The 24,355-nt window shown below is 48.9% G+C and overlaps 1 protein-coding gene across 6 annotated transcripts in view; it reads left to right on the forward strand.

Annotated features, from left to right (window-relative positions):
• Positions 1-24,355, forward strand: part of GALNT9 (polypeptide N-acetylgalactosaminyltransferase 9) — a 395,114-nt gene that overhangs the window by 85,533 nt on the left and 285,226 nt on the right. For all 6 annotated transcript variants that reach the window (XM_065033318.1, XM_065033315.1, XM_065033317.1 and 3 more), the window contains 2 exons: positions 5,586-5,734; positions 6,506-6,729. In XM_065033318.1, coding sequence (XP_064889390.1) covers positions 6,707-6,729 — 23 coding nt within the window. In that variant the 5' untranslated portion in view covers positions 5,586-5,734; positions 6,506-6,706. The remainder of the gene's footprint in view (positions 1-5,585; positions 5,735-6,505; positions 6,730-24,355) is intronic.

Raw genomic sequence — 24,355 nt, forward strand, 5'->3', positions numbered from 1 at the left:
GTGGTGTGAGCGGGTGTTATACAGCCTCCTGCAGACACAGTTCTTCTGGGTGCAAATGTTTGGGGAGCTTTGGAAGGCTCTCGCATACAACTGAGACTTGGTACTTGGTCACTTCCAGCGACTGTCCCTGCAGGGACCGTGTCTGTGCACGCACACCCTTGCGCCAGCCTGCACAGCTCCAACAAAGGTCATGTTTTCTTCTGTTGTGCAGCATTTTAATGGCCCTTGGATCTATTTCTAAACCTGAGCTTGTGTCTTGATGAAACTTTCGACAGGCAGTGAATAACAGGGGTATTATTTATTCATGTCAGATGGGACTAAAGCATCCCTGGTTTCTTGTTTATCCTGCCAAAATGGTAAATGAAAAAATAGACTTTCTCTTTGACCTTGGTTTTGGTTCATGCTGTAGATCCCCAAAGAAGAAAATATCCCAGTAGTAAGTCTCTTATTAACAGAAAGCATCTGCAGGAGGAAGAACAATGTGTTCTGGCCCAAACTTGCAGCTGTGGCCACCAGCTGTGCCAGCCCTGTTATTCCAGCTTTGCCTTTACTACATTATTGCAGTGGTAGCTCCGAAGAAGAGACAGAAGAGCCCACGGGGAGTCTGGCTTAGAAACAACCTGCTGCAATCTACAAAAAAACTCTTGGGTCTGTGAAGAACTTGAGCAGCCTGAGGGATGACGGGACACTTGGCTCCAGGACCCCCACAGGAAAGCCAGGGAATGCTGGAAAAGCTGGGGATCCGGCGGCTGGACGATGTGTTTAGGAGCAGAAAAGAAGCCTGGACCTTCCCATCACATAAGTTATATAAAGCCTTTGGCCAGACTTACGACATCCCATTGGAGATCATTGCTGCTCTCTTTCTATAACTTTGGGTCTTTCATACTTAAGTTGGGTTTTAGATACAGGGAAGTGTTCAAAAGTCTTTGGCACGGATCCTGTGTGGCCATTTCCCCAATAACTGTCTGCTCCTCAGGCTGCCTGTGACGGCCGTGGGCTTGTGCCCTTTGCAGTCCTGTCCTTCAACGTGGGGACTGCACAGAGCATCGGGCACCTACTGAATGTGGAACATCTCGCTGTCTGCCGATGATTTGCCTGACCTATGTCTCTGCTTGGTCCACATGCTGTTGACTCTTCTCTTGGGAGCTAATTCAAAGCAGTAATCAGCAAGTTCTGCTCCACTGGGTCTGCACCCCGGTGGCCTGGCAGCCTGGGCTGAGATGGAATCATTGTCTGCACCCTTTGGACTGCAGCTGCTCTTTAAACAGCTGGGGTGTTGTTTCCTTCAGGAGCTGGTCCTTGAACGTTCTTCTAATAAAACATAATGTAAATAAATAAGTGAAAACACATTCCCCTCACCTCCACCCCAATAAAACCTGTTGTGTATAGCTTTCTCTTCCATAACCCATCTGACTCCAAGAAAAAATGTCCCTAATTTCTTCTGCATGGTAGGCTTGGTAGAGATTTAAAAGGCAATTCCTCTCTCTTTTTCTTTAGCTCTCACAAAGTATTACAATAAGGAACTGCAGTGACAGACAATACTTAAAGGCATGGTTTAGAAGTGATTCATCTGTGAAACACGGTGCAGCATATTTTATTGTATTTTAGCTGGTAAACGCTGTGCATTCTAGCCCAGCTCTGTCATACTGCATGGTAAATTATACTTAGAGGAATCCCAGCCACCTAGCTGAAAATAAGTACCCTCTATATAAGAGTTAATGCAGTAGATTTGTACTTAGACATGTATTTGTAAAATATTTAAGCTGCATGAAAAGGGCGTCTGTAGGAAGATGTGATTACAGAATCACAAAAGTGCAGCACGATGCTGCCATGTTTTAAGGTTAAAGACAAATCATGAGGAGTTGGTGGCTGACGCTGTGGGTGTGGAGGAAGGGAAGGCCTCTCGGAGGGTCCGTGGGGCAGGAGAGAATGGGGAACGGGCTCTTGCATCTGCTGCCCCGGCCGCAGCCCCAGCCTGAAGCATCATCTGATCCTGGATCATCGTCTCATGGCAGGAGAAAAGAGCTACGGGAGATGCCTTCTGGTGGTTCATGCTTTATGCCTGCTGCTACCCAGGCAGAGAAGTGCAGATGATCAGGCGATGCTCTTCCCAACTTTATAGCCGTAACTTGTCATTCCAAGGCTGCTAGTGCTTTCCAAATACACACAACAGTTTCACAAGCTCTTCAGCACATATGGCGGGCCCTTGTAGCCTCTCAGCACAAAGCAGCTCAGTCTGCTGGTTCACCAGCTTTCAGGAAAGCAGAAAGACAGGGTATCGGTCCTTACTGCAGAGCTGCTGACTTAGACCTGCAGAAAAACACACACCTCTGGGCCATGCCCACAAAGCTCTGCTGAGTTTTAACCGAGTCAAACTTGAATCTTGTATAGGTTCCAGTCTTATTTGTTCTCATAACATTAGCAGTTTTTCAGCCAAAGGGAAAGGAGGACACGTTCAGGTACTGCAGTACGAGGTAAAGTATTGGAAATTTTTGATTGCTGATGCCTATCTCTAAATCACACACAGTCTAAATAAGTTCCAATTCGCTGAAACATTCTAGCAGCCTCCCATTGACTTCACTGAACATTAAGTGCATGTTTAAACTTAAGTGCATGCTTGAGTTTTGCTGAATCATACAGCAAATAAAATATGCAGAGCTGGTCTTTAATGTAATCTACTGATTCATGTGAAAACTACACATTTCCCGCAAAGCCTACTTTGAGTTAATTAATGGGCATTAAGGACTCACATTTTTCTAGCGAAGAAGGGCCCCGAGGGATCGCAGCAATTTGTGTTCGTACCCTGAACGATACCAACGCGATCTTCCCATGGAGACAAAGCCCTGAGCGCTCCCTGTGTGATAAGCGAGCGCTCCCATTTGATGGATGGGGTTTAGCTGCCTCGCAGCCGCGGGTCAGGAGGGAGGCCCTGGCCTCTGACCCGTCCCTTTGATCCCTGTGCCGGGAAGCGTGCCCACCGCACCTCCCGTCTGGGGGAGAGGAGCATCTGCACCCCGGGAAGCAGGGAGGGGAGCAGAGGGTCTGCCTTCTTGAACTTAAGTTCCCAAAATTATCCTCAGTTGCACCAGCTCCTGTTGCTGTTGTTACAACCTTCTTCATGAGCTGGACAAAACGGGCTCCGATCCCTGTCTGCAGGGCATGCCGACCATAGGAAAGCCTTGCTGTAATTTGTTTCAGTAGCAGAGCCAAGTGCGTTGGAGCAGTTGGGTGTGACAGAGGCAGCGTGTGGCACCAGAGTGCCAGCGCCTCGGCAAGGGGGGTCTGTCCCAACGCAGCCCCTGCCCAGGAGGGAAGCGAGTACGAACTCCCCAAGTGCCGGGAGCGGAGCTGGAGCTGAGTGTTGCAAAGCGTTTTTCTTTATTAACTTCTTCTGTGTCCCAGCTTTGTTTGTGTGGCGAGCAGGGCTTCAGAGCAATGACCTTGGCAGTGCGAGCTGAACAGCCCAGTGCTTTCAAGCTGGGGGAGCGCGGGCTGCAGAGACGTCCTCCATCACCAGCTCTGATCACACACATCCCAGGCAGCCACCCCTATAGATTGATCAAGATCCTTCCTAAAACTACATAGGTATTTTTGTCCTCGTTTTTTACCCCCCACTGCTGCTCCCCCTGGTCTGTTCCAGAAGCTCACTCTGCTGGTGAGAAACTGTTTAATTTCCACTCAGTCTTATGTCAACATTGCCTGGTAGCTGTTTCCTTTCTTTTTATTTATCCTCCCAAAAAATCTTTGCTCAGCCCCATTCCCAGCCCTGTGTGGTCCTCCTTCAGCTGCAAAGCAGGGGGAAAGCAGGATATTGTTATGGGAAGCACTGGAGCAATAAAATTGGTGTTGCTGTAAGATGTGCATGAGGACCGAGCCCAGCAAGGGCGCACGCTGGGAGCACTGGTGGCAGGCGGGGCTGGGGACAGGGTTGTCTGTCCCTGCTGGTGAAGCCACCTCAAACCAACCATTCCTGCAAAGGGGCTAAAGCTGCTCTGCGTGTTTTCAGCTATGAGGAGCAAGACAAGGCTGGGCAGAAAGGGAGTTACTACAAGATTTTCTTTTGGGAGGCATGTGGAGTGCTTCAGCTGGACTTGAAGCACAGAATTACGATCACTGGTTGTCAGCTATTTGGCCTGGGAAACGCCACATTTCAGCCTCTTTGTCCCCATCTGTGAAAAACAGGATAATAATAGTCAGTCACCTCTCCCCAGGGTATTGTGACGGTCAACGTCTGTGAAGGGTGTGGACCATTTAAAGCAATAAAGAAATGCTAAGTATCATTATTATTAATCTTCCTGTGCCTCGGTTCCCCATTTGTAAACTCCCACCTAGAACATTTTGACTCCCGTTTCCCCGTGGAGCTCTGCCCGAGGACGGGACGTCTCCGTTGGAGATGAGCTCTCCAGCTGCTGCCACTTGTAACCATCACCCACTTGCAGAAGACCCTGGGAAGTGCTTAGAAGCCAAAGTTTTGATGTTTTGGAGGGTTTAATCTTATTTATGAAGAAGGTTATTGTTACTGTTTTGTGTTCATGTCGTCATTGCAGAAGAAAGCAGAGGTACTGTCCTGCTGGGTGCACACACACGCTGTGTATGCGCCTCGGTGGTGACCAGAGGCTGGTGTTCTCCAGAGTCTTCTCTGGTCCCCAGCCTCCCTGTCACATCTTTCAGAAGTCCCACTCTTCCTTTTTTGGAGATTTACACTTTCTGGTGTCAAGTTTATGGCTTTACCCATTTGCTTTAAGCCCATTCACAGTGTAACTGTTGACATTTGAATTGATTTCCACGACAGAGCTGCAAGTGGTCTTGTAAACTGTTGTAATTAAAGAATAGAGAGTGCAAACACAAACCGCAGTCGCAGCCTGTAGGAGCTGCTGCTCTGTCAGCTTTAATGTGGAGGAGCCCTTAGGGTCGTAGCAGTGCTTACAAGGGCTTGTTGCTGGTTTCACCTCCTCCTTCCCATCTTCTGAAAAGGACCAAAACCAAAAAACTGCTAGCAAACCATTTCTCCAAAGAGCTGCTGAACCTCCTCTGGCTCTGAAGAGCCCACACCCCCCTGCTTGTCAGCTGGAAGCAATGGGCTCATTGCCTGTGGTCCCTCCTGCAGTAAGGTCTCCCAGAATGGGCATCACTTTTCCATTTAAAAGCAAGTTCTCAAGCAGCTGTGGCTCCTTTCGTGTCCCAGTTCTGTGCCCAGGTCCTGGCTGATGTTTCTTGTTGGGAGTGGGCTCACAGGGCCTCGTCCCCAAACAAAGGCACCCCGTGCAGCTGGGAGCACAGCCAAAGCGCCGTGGGAAAGCAAAGGAGTTTAAGCTACATGATAAGAACAAGAAGGATAATAATGGGAATTCTGGGACTATCTGGGCTGTGGGAACTGGGAATACTCCTGTGCTGGGGGAAGACTTGGGTATTTGCTCTCCCCTCCTGGTTTTCCTAGGCGCGCAATGCATCCCTATTTGAACCAGATCAAAGTGTGAAGCTGATGTTCAGACATTTCACAGGGATTTAATTTGTGTTCTGTTACTGCTGAATTGTGTTTATTTTTGCAGTGCCCTCCTATTACCTGTCTTCTCTTTGTTTTCCAGCTGTTTTCTTATATGCAGTTAAGAAAAATGACTTGGCCGATGAAGGGAGTGCCTTGTGGAGGGTGTAATTTCACCCAGCCCTGCAGGACACGTCCCACCCTTCAGGAGAGCAGAGCTGAGCCTCCTCTTTAGCAGCAGTACAATTACAGGTAGGTAACCACCTCTGAGACACAGGTCAGAAGGATTAGAAATGTAAGGCAAAGGGAGCAGACTTCATGAGATATAAACCCTTAGATGGAAAGCCGAGTAAAGCCCTGGGTTTGTAGTCGGATGCTGATTTGTGTGTCTGCTTTGTGCTTCTGTAAGGAGGTACAACTTTGCTTCTGCATACTTCTTAAAATACACCATTGTTGCCTCTGCAGTTGGTTCAAAGCATGGGGAAGTGTTTTGTGGGTTTCAGGTCTGTATGCTTATCTGCTCGTCCAAAGCCTGGCTGTTCTCTTACAATAAACCCAGCCCTGTATCTGGTGACCCACGTGTCACTTCAGTTCTCCCCAGTCGCTCCTTGCTTTCTTAATCTAGCAAGGTTGTTTTTCTTGAGCCTGGCTTGTTTGTCAAGTGGAGCATCATACATTGCCTGGAGTCAGGATGAAGCTCTTGAAACTGAATAGTTTGCATGTTGCTTATTTGGAAAGCTCAATTTACTTGTGACGAGTTGTTCTGAAGTAATATTTTCTTTCCTGTTTATTTTCTCTGACGGATCTTCTGCTTTCCCCATGCTCTGTCGCATTAAACCATTTGTGCACAATGTAAGCACTTTGGGTTTGCCCTTGTTGCTTCACTGGAACCAGCTGCTTGTTCCTATCATGATTCCGCCAGCAAGAGCTGCAGCAAAAGAATTATAAAACTACCCACTGCAGGTACTGCGTTTCAGTGCAGAGTTATAAGTTATTGTATATGTATATACATCTTCATTCTAGGTTAATGGTCTGATACATGAATACTGAAGGCTGTCTTTGAGTTCCATCTCGTGGGATGCTGCAGTGCCCGGAGCGAGGTGCACGTCTGCCGATCGGCCCGTGTTCGGGGTGAGCCCCAGCTCTGCCGCCCGTGGGTTCCACAGGGCTGAGGAATGTCACCGGCGAACAGAACACAAGCACAGCTGGCCGGGGAGAAAACAAATGCTGAAACCCAACCAACTCAGGTCTGAGGCCACCTCCTCTTTCTCTCTTCCAGCACTCACTTCCGTGGGTTGCAAAGAAATATTTGTGCCCTACTTGGCAAGTGGTGTTTGAAACATCCTTCAAACATCAGTTTCATTTCACTTCCACGACACTGGAAATAAGCGGAACACAAGGCTTCCTTCTTCACAGTGCGTTGTTGGTTTGGTTTTTGGTGTGGTGGGTTTTGGTTTTTTGGTTGGTTGTTTGTTTCTCTCTAGACTGTCACATCCAAATATCTCTTCAATCTGTCACCTCTTAATACTTAAGCAAAGAATTACTCAAGGGATTATCCTTTTTTCCCATCTTGAAGGCAGTCCCTGCTACTGCACAGCATGGAAACCAAGTGGGAAAGTAATCTATGCAAATTACATGTACTTTTCTGCTTGAATCACGTTCCCTCCGCTCCTGGTAATGAGTCACTTGGCATGAAGTGGACTGTTACTATGAATGGAGAGAGCACATCAGGGCTCTGCTTCTCAAGAATTATTTCCACTTGCTGAATCTCATTTAGGCCTGGAACCACACGGGCTGAGATTCTGTTGCCAACCTCTCTGTGCTTGAGTGACTGTAGTTACTCGGGTTTTCACTGGTATAGCAGGGGAGAATTGATCCCAGGCTCTTGGTAACCTTTGGTGCTGAGGATGGTGGCTCATGGCGAGTCACCAAAGCTGTCTTGCACAGTTCCAAAATACCGGCCACATGGTCTTTTTCCTGTAGTAACACTGAGACTAAACCAAGAACTGTGGTTGGGGAGGAGGAAGGCAGGGCTGAGTCTGTCCCCGTGCGGTGTCTGATTCGAGTGCTCCAGCCTGGGGGGCTGAGGGACTGACCCCCGCGGGGCAGCTGCCGGCCCGAAGCTGCTCCTGGTTGTGTCTCAGCATGGCAGCACAGCAACCTACACCACATTAGCACTCTGGAAAACCTTGTTTTCTTGTATTTTTCCTATGTTGTAATTAACCCAGTGACCAGATGGTGAGGTCTGGTCCTTAGACCAAAATCACGGGTGTCAGAGAGCCTGGATTTCCTGCTCACAGCTTCATGAGCACTACAGCAAAAGAAACTCCTACGGGCACTGCGTGTTACGCCTCCCCCGCCTTACACAGGCTTATATTGCTTTTCCTTCACTAGCACACATAATTCTTGTTTATTTATTGTAGTGGAAACCGACAACCAACACTGAAGTATCATGACACCACTGATAGTCAAATGACTAGTTGCAATGTCACTTTCATATGAGAATAACTATCCTGAATTACAGGGGTAGTGAATTGAAACACATCCTTTAGAAAGATGCCTAATTTCATTTTTAAAGCTCCAAATGATGGTGAGCACCCTATCTTGTCAAATAAGGTCTTTAATTGCCCTTACTGCCAGGATAATGCATCTTATTTCAAGGTTGGTGTGTGTGGGTTTTTGTGTGGTTTTGTTTGTTTGTTGTGTTTTGTTTTAATCTAATGGCATCGACTCGCTGTGTGACCTTGGATGAGAAGGGATGGATCAGTTGTTTAAGGCTAAATTGATCTTGGAATTTATGTAGCAACATACCCGCTCTGGAGAGCACCCAGGGTTGTCTTAAACGGCCGAACCCTGGATGGAGTTTCAGGCTCAGTTCTTATTTTTTTGTGTACTTTCTGGGTATCGCTTTGCATGATCATTAGCTTAGGGTTTAGATTTCGCTAAGCAGGTGTCCTGGGCTCAGTCAATGCAGCGGCAGGTAAGACACCTGATCAGACCTGTCTCTGTTCTGGGGCAATATTGATTCCTGAGCTTTAGGAGGCGCAGTGAGGATGAACCCGCCTGCTTTGGAAGCTGCGATGCCATGTCCAAGCGAGCCTGTGAACCACAGCTATGGTTTCACAGAAGATACATGCTGCTTAGAATACCTGATGAGAAGAAATAAATAGTCTGAGTGACAGCCCAGGTGAACCATCACATATCTGTCATCAGAGTCACATTTAACTAATTAGGAGATAAATGACTATGCCATTAGGAGTACATTGAGATCAGTGAAAAATGCTCCAATGTTGATAGAAATCACATAAAATAACAGTCACTGAAACAGCTTGTCAGGTCTGTGCTGTTCTCAGCATGTTACTTAACATGGGGGAGCCCCTAAGCTTTAAAGAAACATCTCTCTGCCCTGATCTAGACAAATTACCTTTGTACCTTGATCTAAACAAACTCTGATCTCTCTGCTGCCATTGAACTCACCTTGTCTGAAACCTAATCTGACTACTTTATTCTACCTCTGTACTGGGAATTCACTCTATCATTAGCATTTCAATCTATTTAATTCACTGAGGGTCGCTGAGCGATGTAACCGAATCCATGCTAAGCTACCACTGGCAATTTAGCTGTCACATAGTCTCACCTTCTGTTTTTAGTTGCACTCCAATTCCTTGCTCGGGGGGTGCACGCTGAATTTCTGGCTTAGCTTCCCCTGACCCCTCTGTTGTATCACTGTCAATCATCTGTAAGTTAGAGTCCTATTTACATTGTTCTGTTACACTAATTACAGCTTGTCAGAGTTATGGGCACTGTTCTTGGACACTCTGTCTACAGGCTGGTAACTCTGGGATGAAGCCCTTGCATTTAGAGCTGCAGGTGGTCTGTATTGCTGCAGTGAAGAAAGTCTTTGCGAAACACATTTATTTTAAATTGCATAGCCAGCACCTCCAATATCTTGGGACCTGATGCTTTAGGCTGGATGGTCAGTCTCACCGCTGGCTCTCCATAGGGTACCCTATAGTGCCAGATCCTTATACTGGTAGGGGAGGAGTAGCACTGCTAAGCTCACACTTTCGGACACGGGGGTTTAGGATAAGACATGCAGCTGCAGTTTCTTTTTGAAAGAATTCTTTCAAGCAGCAGTGCTCCCTGGCTTCTGTGTCTCTCAATTCTTTTCTCTTGCACAGATTCCACTGCATCTTATTCTTGTATTTATTTTCTCCTGCTACACCACTCTCCCCAATCTCTGTGTTCTAATGACCTTCTTAGGAAGCACATATGCTGTGGTGTATATTGAGTTTTGAAGGAGTTTAGGGCTCTTCTTAGGTGCAATTCAGGGCAGGAAGCAATTTGTTCTTGTTGACAAAGCTGTGTACACATGCACCAGAGACTTCAAGGCCTTGAGATGATGGGTGGGGTAAATGCAGGAAGGTGGTAGCATATAGCAGAATATTTGGCTGTAAGGTCAGACATTGGCTCCACGAGCTCCACGGCTGAGCTGCCCTGTGACTTTGTGGTCACTTCACTTCTTTTGCCCTCTCCAAGCTCCAGCTGCCATCCAGCCTTCGAGTCCTCAGTGCATGCACCGGTGAGCCCCGGTCTGAGCTGGGGGCTCGGGTGACACCGGCCCGTTCTGGTACCTCTGATTCCAGCTCGACCTGCCACCCCGCAAATATTTTCCTGTGCAAAGGTGAGTAAAGAGCTGTGCCTGCTCCCTAGGAGGATCATTGCTGGGGATAAAGCCAGAACGTTCATTGGGAGCCTCAGTAATATCCAATTCAGATTGCTGATGAATACATCCTGACTTTGGGCACATACCTCGTGTTAATACTAATGGGAATGTCACACATGAATGCTGGAGAATATTGCCCATTATTTTTGGTCCCAGAGCTCTGAGCTGAGAGATTCCCTGAGAAAAATGGCCATTTGTTGTATGTTGCAGGCTGCAATTCATTATATACAGTGTATGGTGACTGTTATTTACCTTACAGAACTGTAATGTGATAAGGAGTCTATGTAAGCCACTTAATGGTCTGTCTACCTTAAAGAAAATGTGTACCTGATCAGGTTCTGATTTATGGCACTTTCACCCCGGTGCAACTCTTTTGGCTTCAGTGGTGTTATCCCTGATTTATGCTAGTCTTAGGCGGACTTCATGAGTTTATGTACTTTATATGACTCATGTACGTGAGGAAAATGTAGTCTAATAAAATATCTAGCTGTGCATTGTAGCTGCAGGTTCTTTGCAGAACTGTTAACAGGGTTACTACAAAACCACGTTCTGCTCCTCTGCAGTGCCTATATATTTCAGGGGGTTATATCCCATATCTATAGCCATGTAACTTAATGGTCTCACGCTTGACTAACGTACTGCCTTCCTGGGACAGTGGAGTGTTAGAGCTGGGCAGCAGACATGGCAAACCTGTAGGATAAGAATAAGAATTTGACTGTGGTAATTGGGGCATTTTGATTTTTTACTTGGCAGATCAAGTTCCTTGCCTAAAAACAAAGAACTTCCCACAGATTATGTCCCTTCACTCTCAAAACAACTCAATTGTCTTGCTGCATCAGCACTGATCTTTTGGCTTTGGGGTGGGAGAACAGTCCATTTATGACATATATGTTGCAGTAGCAGCCAGGACACGCAGTCTTAGACGCAGGATGCCTTGTTCTGGAAAAACGTGTGAGCAGCCCAGGAAACTGCCATGTGGCCCCATGGTCCTGTGCTGCCGCCAGTGAGGGCTCCTCTGCTCCCCATGGCAGCTCCAGCGCTGGCCTGGGCTGCAGGGTCGTGATCCCGGATCTCTGGAGCCGCAGTGTCAGCCTGAGCTCTGGTGAAGTTCCCGGAGAGATGTCTGTTACCACCACTGGATTACGGTTTCCTCACCTTCTCTGGGACACCTGGTTGCCGATGGTCAGAGTTGAGACCTGAGACCACTCTGCAGCTGATCCTCATTTCCATCACTCTCTTCCCTTATAAACTTTGCGTGCTTTCCTGCTAAGCTCTCCTAATTCACCTAATGAGTTTGAGTGACGGGTACACTCAGGTGTCAGGTGCAAAATACAGTGGCTGGGTGAAGTTCCCGGGGAAAATAGCAAACCCTTGTGTCCTAGTCCGTGTAGGTTTGTGGACAACCTGTGCAGAGCAGTGGAACGGTAAGGTGAGGTACTTCCATGTTTTGTTGCACTAGCTCACCAACCACATTGGCTTGCTCCATTTAAACAACAACAACAAAAAAAGCTGATAAGTTCTTAAAATGGAAAGTGCATCTTCACAGGGTAGAATGTGGAGATGCTCTGCTTGCTCTGCCTGTACTTAGCTGTAATTTATGCTTTTGCTCTCGTAAAGCGGTCTGCTTGCCCTTGATGCATGTGCGTAAGTCCCATTAACGCTAATAGGAGCTGAACGCAAGCATTAGCTGATGCCCGATTCCCTGAATGCTGCCTTCGGTTCTAAAGCCAAAATTCGGTCCACGCTTTTGGGGCTGATCAGTGCTGAGCTGCTCCCCCCAAACCTGCGTGTGCCAGGGCTGGGCACCGCAGCCGTCCCTGTCACACAGGACTGGGAACCACAGCCGTCCCTGTCACACACGGGGCTGGGCACCGCAGCCATCCCTGTCACACAGGACTGGGAACCGCAGCCGTCCCTGTCACACAGGACTGGGAACCACAGCCGTCCCTGTCACACACGGGGCTGGTGCTGGGAGGTGTCCGGCTCCCTCGGAAAAGCACCACTTACACCAGAACGGGAAAGAGATTTGTCAGCAAGGGATGTTTTCTGCTCAGCTGACGCTGTAACGAGCTCGAGTCCCTGGGTGGAGAAAAGAGGGGGTGACAGGAGGAGATGGGGAGAGGGGAGGGGAGCAACTTGTTTCAGGCAACAAATCAGTTGCTAACTCTGATCCAAAGCCATTTGCATAGATGAAGTTGGCCCGGGGTGGGTTGGAAATATGAGGCATTCTGTAGACAGCTGCCCAAGGGAATGCTAATTAGCTGGCAGGCAATTAATAATTAATCAGACTTTTGTTCATTGTGAAGACAGTGTTTTCTTTGGCAGCTCCATAATGTTCCGAGATTGCCTTGCTTTTCTTTCGCAGGCTGATATCATCGTGCTGGAACCGGGCTCTGCGGCAACGCGTCCTCCCGGCTCTGGCACCCGCTGGCCCCGCCACATGTGCGGCCTGGGCCGCGACCTCGCGCTTGGCCGGGCCTGGCGGCCCCGCTGGCGCTCCGAGCTGGAAACGGAGCTGCTGCTGTGCTATTTTTAACCAGCCGGACAGTTAAATAATTCAGAGGCAGACACACACACACACACTCACACGGAGCGGTCTGGGCCGCGCCTGGGATCTGAAAGGGGAGAAGCGCCTTGTGTCACCCTGCTTGGCTTGACCTCAGCGAGCAGGGGTTCCCAGGCAGTTTAACACAAGCACAGAACAAAACCCAGCCCTGGGGTGAGATCCCTGCCCCACCGATGTCACCGGGCTCTGACTGCGCGGAGCCTGGATCGCACTTCGCTGCAAGGCGTGAACTGCTCTGGATTTCCTTGTTTTCTAATGCTGCAAAACCCTTTTTTTCCCCCTATTACAATAAAACGCAGTTATGGTGTTAGTAGGATTCCAGAATGGGGAAAGTCAAAACTTCTGGGGAAAATAGGAGTAATTTCAATAAATCTCTTTAGAAACTGGAAGCTCCACGTGTGGCTTCTCCCCTTGATTTTGGACTAAGACGGGAGCTGCACAGGAGACCAGCCCGTCCCCCTCCCCAGCCAGTCCTGTCCCGCTGCCCCGGGCCGGCCACGGCTCCTTGAGACCCGAGTGTCAGGGGGTGCTGGAAATGGAGCATTTTCCAATTTTTGCTCATTAGACAGGTGAGGTGGAGCTATTTACACGTTTCCCGGTTCAGTGTGTGTGGTGGTGGTTGTTTGTTTGTGCGTGTTTCTTTTTCCCTTGGCTCTCCGATGGAGCTAAAATGAGAACATTTACTACCACTGAAAACTGCTTTGGCCATAAATTACGTAACCTGGTTTGCAGATGCCTTTGTGATTATTATACTCAAATATCATGATACGGGTGTGAAATGGGGTGATACTATCCTCGTCTGACAGATGAAGAAATGCTGGAACAGTCTATAATCATCCACCTGCCCAAGTACCCAGAAAGTCTTTGATCTGGGAATTGCACGAGTCAAAGGCCTTGAACTTCTCTCAATAAGCCCATTCTTGTGCTCTTGTCCTCCGAGCCTGCTTGCCTTCACCGGTGGCTAATGCCTGCTGTTCCTAACAGATATATATAGCTTTTGTTTAATTTCAAGCAAATTTGATTTGGGAGGGAGCGAGTTCTTACAATCAAGGAAATGTGCTGCATTTTGTAGGCAAAGGAGAGCCTGTTAAACCCTTGTCTGCCAAGGAAAAGGCACGAACTCAGTGTTCTAGGCTTGAGGGAATCCACAGAGGAGCTCAACTTTGAAAGACAAATGCGCAGCAAACCAGGCTTCACTGATTCTGCTCTTAATAGGGCTGCTTGTTTCCTTTGATTCCTGTGTGTTAGCTCAGCTGCGTTTTGGGACCGAACAAGATCTTTGCACTAGTTCAATTTCCAACACGTGGTGAATGACTCTGTGCCTGAAGCACCCGAGATTCCCGGGTGGTCTCTGTGCAGACACGCGGCTGCTTCAGCTGCTGAGATCAGGCAAGACGTGGCTCCCCGTTCTGCTCGCTGTGTCATCCGTGCGAGGAGGATGAGGATGTTCCGAGTCCCTTGTGCACTGCAGGTTGGAGGTTCTCTCTGTGTCTCCACATCCCCAATCGTGACAGCGTTTGTTAATGGAGGCGTGTGAAGTCTCGTTAAAAGAATGCGGCTTGTGCTGGTGCTCGGTGGCGGTAATGAATCACCCGTGGCCGCGGTGACTCAGCCGGCCCGGCTGGCAGCCAGCGGCTGCTGGGGAGGCTCTGCTGCAGCAGCGTCTTGGCAGCGTGGCCGGCGTGTGTGCCGAGGGCATGGCGGTTTGCAGAGGCTGCGGTAACCCGTGCGCGGTCTGCGTGCTGCTGAAAGCCCGCTGGTGCAACACCAGCAAGGAAAGCAAATTTGGCATGAGAGGTGTATTTTTCTAGCCAAAAAGTGTAAGCAAGTGGGTGGGAAGGCTGGACATCCAGAGTTCAGATTTGCAAATAGAACTGACTTGAAATCTGTGACCCGAGGTTTACCCAACCCCACTTCTATTTCTACAGCTGCCTGGAGTCTGTCTGTCCTTCCGTGCTGTGGGAGGCCGTTCCCTGTGAGGCGGATGCCCTGCCTGTTTGAGAGGGCACGCGGAACAGGATGCTATGGCCTGGACAATGCACAAGTTCTTTTCAGCTAGTACAGGATTGGGATATCTTATCTAGCACTGCTGGCAGACGCTCCCGAGAGTCTGTGCAGCAAAATTCACCTGCTTAGTATGGTGAATTTCAATCATCAGAGCCACGCTGGCAAAAGTCTCCTGTGCAGAACCTCATTTCGGACTAAAGTCCTTGAGTAATTATTCTGTAATAAAGTCACTTAAATTTTAGAATAGAGTGGCCGTGTGGAGAAGTTACACAGGCACAGCTATAACGGGATAATTATTTTGTTATAGCTCTGCCAGTCAATTTCTCAAGGCCTCAGTCACATGGGAAAGTCGAAATGATGTATTTTTTACAGTCTCCAGCAATTCTTTATTTTTTAATGTCCATTAGTGCTTGACTAATGCTGAATAATAGTGGAAATTCTCTAGGACAAAGACAGCTCTCACAATTTCCTCGTGGTTATCAAAGGAATTTGGATGTATCCTGTTAAAGCTAATATGTAATGAATTGCTGGTGATTAGGGGTTTATAGCTGAAATGACTGGGAATTGTGAAGCCACTGTTTACTAAATTCAACTGAAATAGATGAAACACAGAAATTTGTAGAGAACATCCTTATTTATGTGTTAAGAATACTTGAAATTTGCAAAAAGTACACACTGAATCAGATGAGGATACAAAATTCCCTTATTCCCAGAAAGTATTTGAAGTTTGATATTCCAACACAGAACTTTATGACTAAGCTTACCAATTTCAGGGCTGTCTGAAATAGTTTGGCTCCTGAGTAAGTTCTTGCAAGATGTATGTGATATGATTCGTTATTAATCGTGGTGGAAATAGTAGTCCTTTAGGATAGAAGTGCACCTGTCAAAGGACAATGGCACATATCAGGTTTCTACAGAGATGTGTCTGAGCTGTCCTGAGCCTGGAGATTAAAGCACAGCAGGAACTCAGGGCCTGGGTGCTCTCAGAGCTCTCTAGATGTAGCAAACAGATGCCAACTGAATTTGTCACAGTCATGTTTGAATCTAAACGGAAGGCAAGGCCAAACATCTCTGTGCAGGTGAAGAGCCCGTGCGGTCCCTGCCCGCGGCCTGGGCACACGCCAGCTGCTGGAGCGGGGACCCGTGTGCCAGGATCCAGACCCACGTGTGCTCGACTCAAAGCGTGACTCAACACGAAACCTGCCCGTGGTTGTCAGCTGCCTTACAGCAAAACGTTATCTCTTTACACATAGAACTTCTGCCTTCTTAGAAACGGAAAAAGGGTTGGGTTCGAGGTAGAGGACACTGAATGTGTGTCCAAACAGATGTACCAGTTAGGATGTACACAAGGACAAGAATGGAGTGTGGTCTGTGGGGCCACGTGCGCCCACCTGAGTAGATGGATGGCCTGTTGGTCCCATTTGTATCTCCCTGGGCACAGACCACTGGGTAGCAAGGATGTGAAAGCTGAGTCCGAACTCCAGCCTATCTGCTGCCACGTGAGCCCTGCAGGATCACGCAGGGTAGAACCAGACAGGTTTGAGCTCAGTTTATCTGCATGTGCTTATCTCTTCTGCTGTTTATCTGAATTAGAGGGTTGTACTCGTGGCTGGAGAGGAAGGCCCATGTTGCAATGTGTGTGCACAAGGATTCAAAAAACAAAAGGACGTCACTTTCCAGGGCTGCAATGTAAAGACTTAATCGTGTTTCAGAATAACTGGAGTCATAAACTGATGGTGCATTTAAAATGTTATCTGGTTCCAAACATCAAGTGTTCAAGTTCTGCCTTAAGGGGACATCAGCTGATTGTCAAATCACAATGAGATTCTTATCGCTTTATTTTAATAAACAGTTTTCATAAATGTTAACATTTTAATGGATGATTACATTCATATTTAGCTAGCAGATGCATTCATTTTGATTGATGTTATTTCCATGAGTACCAAATGAATTAAATAATGATTTGTCACTTATGGTAAAGAGCTGCTCAAATGTCTTTTAAATAAACAACTTCATTTGTGGTGTTTGATCAGATGGCGATGCAGAACCCCAGCACGGCAAGAAGCTGCGATGGGGGCAGCTGTGGGTGGCGTGTGGGGCCACACCGGGCTTTCCCGCCTTGTGCAGCCGGTGCGGCTGGCAGGCAGCTTGCCAGCGAGGGGGGAGCCCCTACATCCAACACCCCCATGCGGGTGGGGAACAGCAAGGAGCAAAGGCAACACACTGGCTGTCTTTCAGTGGCTTTCACGCTATCATTCCCCCTGGCTCTGGGCCATGGCGGAGGGACCAGCCAAGGTGTGAAGGAGAGGGGGCGAACTGCAGTGAGGCCTGATGGAGTCCTGCCTGGCACTGCTGACCCCAGTGAGCGAGGGGTGGTGGGGACTGGCCTGGGGGGACGGAAGGGTGTACTGGCTGCCACGCACGGCGAGGACAGGCCAGGCAGTGCTCTGTCCCCCTCTTGTGGCAACCGGGCCGGGTACGGCGGGCTGAGGAGCTGCTGCAGACAGCGAGCAGGCTGGGGGTGCTGCTGCAGGCTGCAAACAACAGGCTGGGGGTGCTGCTGCAGGCTGCAAACAACAGGCTGGGGGTGCTGCTGCAGGCTGCAAACAACAGGCTGGGGGTGCTGCTGCAGGCTGCAAACAACAGGCTGAGGGTGCTGCTGCAGGCTGCAAACAAGCTGGGAGCTGGACAGGACACCAGCACGGCCAGGCCGGCGGCTGGGGGTGCGTGTGCTACTGCTGCAGCTGGACGGTCCCCCAGGGCCCTCTCCCCCTGCAGCACGGGTGTCCCATGTGCAAGGGGGGTTGGAGGTGCTCCCTGCCCTCACCTGGCTACGAAACACCCCCTTCCCCCCTCCAAACGGCTGACCCGGCAGTTAACCCCACCAACGTGCGGTTGCCGCGGCCCATTAGCGCTGGCTAACGAGGCAATTGAAGACACGTGTGGCCGGCGCCTTCGCGTCCCGGGCTGCGGGGTCGGGCCGCGCAGGTCCCGCCGGAGCTCGTCTCCCTGGCGGGCACCTTTGCAGCCAGAAAAAGCAAATTCAGGGGTTTGGTTTGTGGGGGCTGGTGTGGAGAGAAGCTGCTGGGAGCTGCCCGTGGGATGAAGATGCGCGGAGCCCGGTGTAAGGTACGCGGGGCTGGGGCCGCTCGGTTCCCCGGGGTCGGGCGCTGTGCCGGGGCTGGGGCCGCTGGGGGCCGGGGAGTGCGGAGGCTTTGCTGTGCTGCCGTTAGGCTGGGATGATGAGCAAAGAGGTTTGTTGGAGGTGACGTCTCTTTTAGGGTCAGTTCTCGATGGCTGACTTTTGGACGGTTCACTAGGAGAGCACTTTGGAGTTTTATTCTTGTATAGTTCTTGCTGATTGAGATTGTTTCAAGAGACCTGGTGTAAACCTTTGATATCTCATAGACTTTTTGGGCCTTGGTTGGGTCTGTCTGCCCACACAGTGAGGAAAGAGGCTCTGCCTTCAAGAGGTACAGTTAAGCAAGTATGTTTTTCCCCCCTGCTTCGCAGAAGTTGTTGTTAGGTTCGATGGTTTTGTTATTATGCAACGATTTTGTCTATGACTAAGCTTAGGGAGGCTGTGTAAATAACTTCATAGTAAATGTTCTGATTTCATTGTGTGTTTGCATGCAGGTGTATAGCTACCATTTTTTTTTTATTTTTTTTTTTAATTAAACAATGGAAATCTTCCTGAGGCTCCTCAGTCATAAACTGCTTTGAAAATCCTCTCCTGTTTTCCATTTGTGCTCTGACTTCTCTGTAGTAACAGTAACCAGCATATCTGTAAATTTAGCCTGTGGCCCGTGAGCTGTCTGAGACTTTCTGGAAGGCAGCTCCAGACTGGTTCCAGCTCCAGACTGGTTCCAGCCTATTCTGCTGTCTGAGAGGTCTGGGGAGCCCGGTGTCCCCCTGGCTGTCCCGCTGTCCCCTGCCCAGCGTGTTCCTCTCTGGCTGCCAGAGCCTGGTGTCCAGTTGTCTGGTGTAGACACCTCGTGCTCACTAACAGAACTTGCTTAGGGCAAGTGCATTCACATATTGCTTAAACGCCTCAAGTCGAAGGTGGAGCTTTGCATATGTTGCAAGTACCAGAAGCTATTTGATAAGCATTAATTATATCTGCCTGGTTTGCAGCCCTGTCTGGGCAGTAGCAGGTTGTTTCCTATGGGGTTTTATTTTAGCTGACTGTGGACCTGTGAATCTTGTGCTCCTAAGCATTTGACTCCTGTTATGTATTTCTCTGCAGTTATACTTGTATTATGTCTTTTCCTGAGAATACACTGTGGCATTTCTACTGCTCGGTGACCTTATGCACTGCAGGTGCTGGCTGGATGTGAGCTCAGTGCTGCTGGGGACTGTGTGTATTTAGCAGTAGGCCACCAGGAAATTTCCTGCATCAGCAAAAGTGACCCGGGCTGTTGTTGTCTGCTTTAATGAGCAAAGGTGCCTGCTGAGAGCGGCCTCCCGAAACCACGGTTCAACGCCTGTCAGGCGCTCCTGGGAGAAAGTCTTGTTGTGACACTGCCGTAGACTCCAGAGTCACCGGCGCGGTTCTCAGCCCACCCTGGACCCTCTCTCATGCAGACAGGCTGCAATTGGTGTGTGGTGACTGCATTTCTGCACAGGGATGAGTGTCTTAGGGAAACAAATGTTCTTATTAAGGGCTTCCTAGGCTAGACTGGAAAAGTTGCTGTCATTGCTTTCCTTTGTGAGCAACCACCTATGGCGCTTGTGGTTGAGTTGCATTTGACTTTGAGTTAGTTTATAGAGGAATACCAGTTGAAATACAAAAGGGAGTTTATGTCTGTAAAACAGTTTGCCTGTGAAACCAGTTTCTATACAAACTTTTTACATGGATTCTTGCCACCTTGGTGTCATAGGGCATCACTGAAGATCTTTACGACAGTCGTTAACAAGTCCTGAGTGCTCATTTTTGATGGCTGCATTTAGCCGTGAAGAAACATAGATTTTAACAGCTAATTGGACTGTTAGTATGGTCTGTGTGTCCTTTGTGTGTCTGGGCTTTGTTTGTTTCACCCCAATGACTGTTTCCAAAAACAACCAGTGATACTGGATGGGGGACAAGAACTGTTCTAGGTCAGTGTCCTTTTGGCCACCCACGATTTCCAGCAGACTTGTCTACTTAATGGGCTTTCCTGGACGGTGGACAGAGTAAACTTTATCTCCAAGACAGTCAAAATAAATTGCAAACCAAACTCCAGCCTTTTAAAGGAAATCAAGTGTTAAAACAAACAAATAAACCTCAGCCAGAAGTCACGCGCCCCATAGCTACGAACAGCATGGTGAAGATAAAAGCTTGAAATCTACTCTGGACAAGAGCAGGGTGGAAAATTTGCCTGTGCTGTTGTGCGCTTTTGAGGCTAGCAGCTGCCATTGTGATCTCAGACAATCAAACACTATTAAACAAGTGCTGGCTTATACTTTTGCCATGCAAAACTAGTTAATTGTGGGCTCTCCAGAATATCCACATGGCAGGTCTGTCTATGCCGAGGAGCCATTCCTGATGGAAGATTTTATAAAAGCCAACTACAGACCTCCAAGCTATTTCCCACACACTTGAGGCGGATCAGCTAACGCTGTTGCTGCAGCGCTGCAGTGAAGAACAATGTGGTATTGCTGGCAGAGTCAGGCTTAGGCTGGAAAAATCCACTGAGCAAGGACATCATCAATTCCTGGCTCCGCTGTGAGGTTTCTTGAGCAGTCCTGGTCCAAAGAGGGGGTTCAAAAAAGCATTATGCAGCTCCAGGCTTATCTTCTTATCTGCTTGTCTTCTGTGTGGTCCTTGAGATGCTGACACGAAGCTGCCTGTTGGCTGGAAAGTTTCCTGAAAGTGTGTACAAACTTTTCACACTAAGAAATGCTTTTACAATGACTTACCCAGGTGGAGCAGTGGCTGGAATAAAGGTGGCATGAAAAGTGGGTGAGCAAAGCAGAGTCTTCTGGGACCTAGATTTGCAGAGACGAGAGCAAAGGGGAGGAATTGCCATCCTGCACCACAGGAGCTGTCAGCCAGAGGAGGGGTCCCTGGAGCTGGCCCCGAACCCCCTGCCCTGTCAGGCACTGGGGCTCTTTGCCTGTGGTTGAGCTTGCAGGGTTTAGTGCCTTTGGTTCTGTTTATCTCCATGACCTCCTTTATGTCCTTGCTGGGATCCAATGTGGCCCGTTAACTCAACTGAGAAGTTGGTACTTGGGAGGTCACGCTGTGTTTCCCGATCCTGAGCGGCACGCGGGTCCCTGGGCTGTATGGACTGCATGTCACGGGTGCAGCAGCGGCTGAACCACTGCTGGTGCCAGAACTAAAATGAGAAGCAACATGTACCCGAAGATGAACCAGTTTTGCAAACCAGTTGTGTGCCTGTGGAGGTTGTACGTGTGGTGCGAGCCAAGAGAAAGGAAAACGAGATGTTTGGAGGGGTAGCAGTTGTCATGGTACTAATGGCAGTAGGAGCCTTACAGCAGACAGGAGGGGTGTTCCCGGAGGGTCGGTCGGAGGCTGCTCTGTTGGGAGCAGGCTGGCCCAGCTGACGGCCAGGTCCCTTCCACCTCCTGTCACCTGTGAGCAGCTTCAGCTCTGCAGTGTGTCTGGGCTGTCCCTGCCGTATTCCGTGCTGGGAACTCCTCAGCTCCTGGTGGCCAGAGGTTAACTCAGCCGAGAGCCGCCTTCCCCCGAAATGTGCCCACGTTCTCAAGACTGAGTTTGTGCTTTTAACAGATGTCTAATTCTCTTTTCCCTCTAGGCCAGGGAGGTTAATTGGAGGAAAGTGACTGTACATCAGGCCCAAGAGCCTCCTACAGAGATACTTGGCACAAATAAATCAGGCTATTTTTGATGAATAACAAGGCCCCAAAGGCTCTAGTTCTTGCTGCCTGCACAAATTGCAGGTATAAATTTCACAGCTGATCACAGGGACTCCAGAATTCAATTAACTCTCTGCTCATTTAAAAAAAAAATGCTGCCTGCCTATTTAATTATGAGTGTCACTGATACTACACATGCTGTTCAGGAAAACTCCAATTAATAAAGCATTGCGTCATTAATATGAGTGACAGCCTGAGGCCTGTGACTCTGTCAGGAGTCTGTCTTGACCTCTGCAGTGGCAGACTGGGATTTACTGGAAGGGGACGTCCTTTTCGTCAGACTGGGGCGATGCTGTGCGAGCTCTGGGGTCGTCCCCAGGCTGTTCTGGTTGCTCTGTTTTGGGTGGTGCTTGGGATGTAACGTGTTGGCAACCGATGGTTCTGACCTGGTGCTTGGGTAACCTTCCCGGGTCTCTGATTGTGGGGATGGGCTGCACAGGGACACACACGGGGTGAAATCTGCAGAGAGAACCTGCGTGAGGCACCGGGAGAAGACAACAGCCCTGTTCTCGCGCTGCCTTTACCACATTAAACGCCTTTCACTGCCAGGAAGGGTGTTAACCAAAACTCTGCAAATAACCACGTTTCTGCAGGATGTTTCATTTTTGAGTGTTCTTGATTTTAAATTTAGCTCAGTCTCAAAGATCTATCAGTACACAGACATGTTTCATTTTGACTTTCTAAGGTGCCTCTCCCTTCGAGCCCCAGCTGATCTCGCTGCTCGTTCTGTGCCCCTGCCTGTCCCCATCTTCTTCCCTCTTGATTTCACACCTTGCAGGTTGTGTTATTGGAAGTGGTCTCCAATCTTTGCAGCTGCATCTTCCCACTTCAGGAGGGTATCTGTGCCAAATGGTTCTTAGCACGGCTTGAATATCATCATGAAAAACAAGACGCTTGGCCTTTCTTGTCAATTTTTGTCCTTCCTTCCTTAGTCACTGTGCATAACCCACCAAGATCATAGTTTTCTTTAATCTTTCTTCAGGCCATGTCTGATTTTGTACTTCATCTTTCTGTATAATACTGTTTCCTTACCGCTTTCTCTCCATGTTGCTACTTTTTCCATTGCCTGAGCAGCTCTGTTCTTGACTACCGCGATCTCCTTCCCACAGTCTTGCTGCTCTAGCCAGAGGCAGATGTCACCCCGGATTAGCTGTCAGGGCTGCATCACTGCTCCAGCTCGCTGCGTGTCCCTGGCATTTCCACACTAGTCACCATTGCACTCAGCAACGTGTCCTGATTTTGTCATGAAGTTGGTAGTTGCTTTGATTGCCTTTTTTCCAATCCTCTATCACAAGCCGCTTGTCCCTTTTCTACCCGCTGCTGTTCCCTGTTGTTGTTTGAGCTGTAGCTTTCACTGCTGTTTGCCATGTTTAAGTAGAATGCATTAGTCATTTGCTTTTAGGCACAGCCTTGTCACTCAATAAACGATGGCAGGACCGCACCTCCTGTCCACGGTACCATCTTAAAACCAAACCAGAAGAGCAGCTCTCCTGCTCCTCTGCATGCCTCTGCATTGCTGGTCCCTGTCTTGAAGCTGTTTTAGTGCTAGAACAGGGAGCGGGTGTTTTGTTCACGTTCATTTTTGCTCTGTCAACGGCCCCACAAGCCTTAGAGCCGTTCCAAGGGATGTAGCAAGGCCAGCTCCGACACTGGTGAGAGTTCAGATTATAACCTATTCTTGAGCTGATACGATCTTCAAATAAGTGCCTGATATCCCAGGACTGCTTCTTTCATGCTGCCCACTTGTGTTTCATACCTAATTTATTTGTCTGTTGCCTCACCTTTAACTGACATAACCCGTGTCCTGGCTCTGGAGCTTCCTGCCTGTCTTGTGCTTGTACGGCCTGAGGCTCACAGGACACAGACCTCGGGGCAGCGCCAACCCACAGCTGTTGGCTTCAAACACTGTTTGCTGCCCTTCCCCGTGCAAACCTGCCCGCTCAGAAGGGCCGTTGGTGACTGTGACCAAACTCCCCTGGGACGCAGGTGAGAAAACAGTGTGAAGCGACTGTAACCCACCCAAATCAACTGCCACAGCCCTCACGTGGTGACTTCTAGTTCTGCTCCTGCTGTGTGAGCCCTGGAGACCATTCCCACCTCACTTGCTGAGCTGGGACCCGGTGCCTGCAGTGGGAGAAACTGGCCAAGGCTCAGTGGAGACACAGGGGTAGGATGATGCTGATGGAAAAGCTGGGGAGGTTCTTGTTTCCATCCCCTGTTGTGGGTCTTCATGCAACTTCACTTATTTCCTAACTACTGGCTTTCATCTGCAGAATAAGGAATGCACAGTAAGCCACATGAACGTGTGAACTTAAAATTAGTCTGAATAGTGAGTACAGTGTGTACACTGGTTGCCTGTGATTTAGGGGAACAGGGTTCAAGTCCTTGTTTTGACAGAAGTGAGACAAGTAGGCTGCTGTATGGGAGGATAACAGGCTGTTTCTAGTTTTGCCAACCCTAGTAGCTGTTGAAACTGTTCTGCAAAGGTTTGATTGTTATAAAATGACACTTTGCAATGGAAAAAAAAAAAATTGTCAGACTTCCTGACCATCTGCAGCTGGGCATGGAGGTTGCTGCCATTACTTGTCTTGTATAACTACAAGGCAGATGTACTGATCTTCCTGCGGTCTGTCATCTCCTGACTACCTGTGGGAGCGAGGGATGAGTACAGGCTGCGAGCTGCTTTAATCTGTGC

The sequence above is a fragment of the Columba livia genome, chromosome 17 (assembly GCF_036013475.1).
Source record: "Columba livia isolate bColLiv1 breed racing homer chromosome 17, bColLiv1.pat.W.v2, whole genome shotgun sequence".
NCBI classification, from domain to species: domain Eukaryota; kingdom Metazoa; phylum Chordata; class Aves; order Columbiformes; family Columbidae; genus Columba; species Columba livia.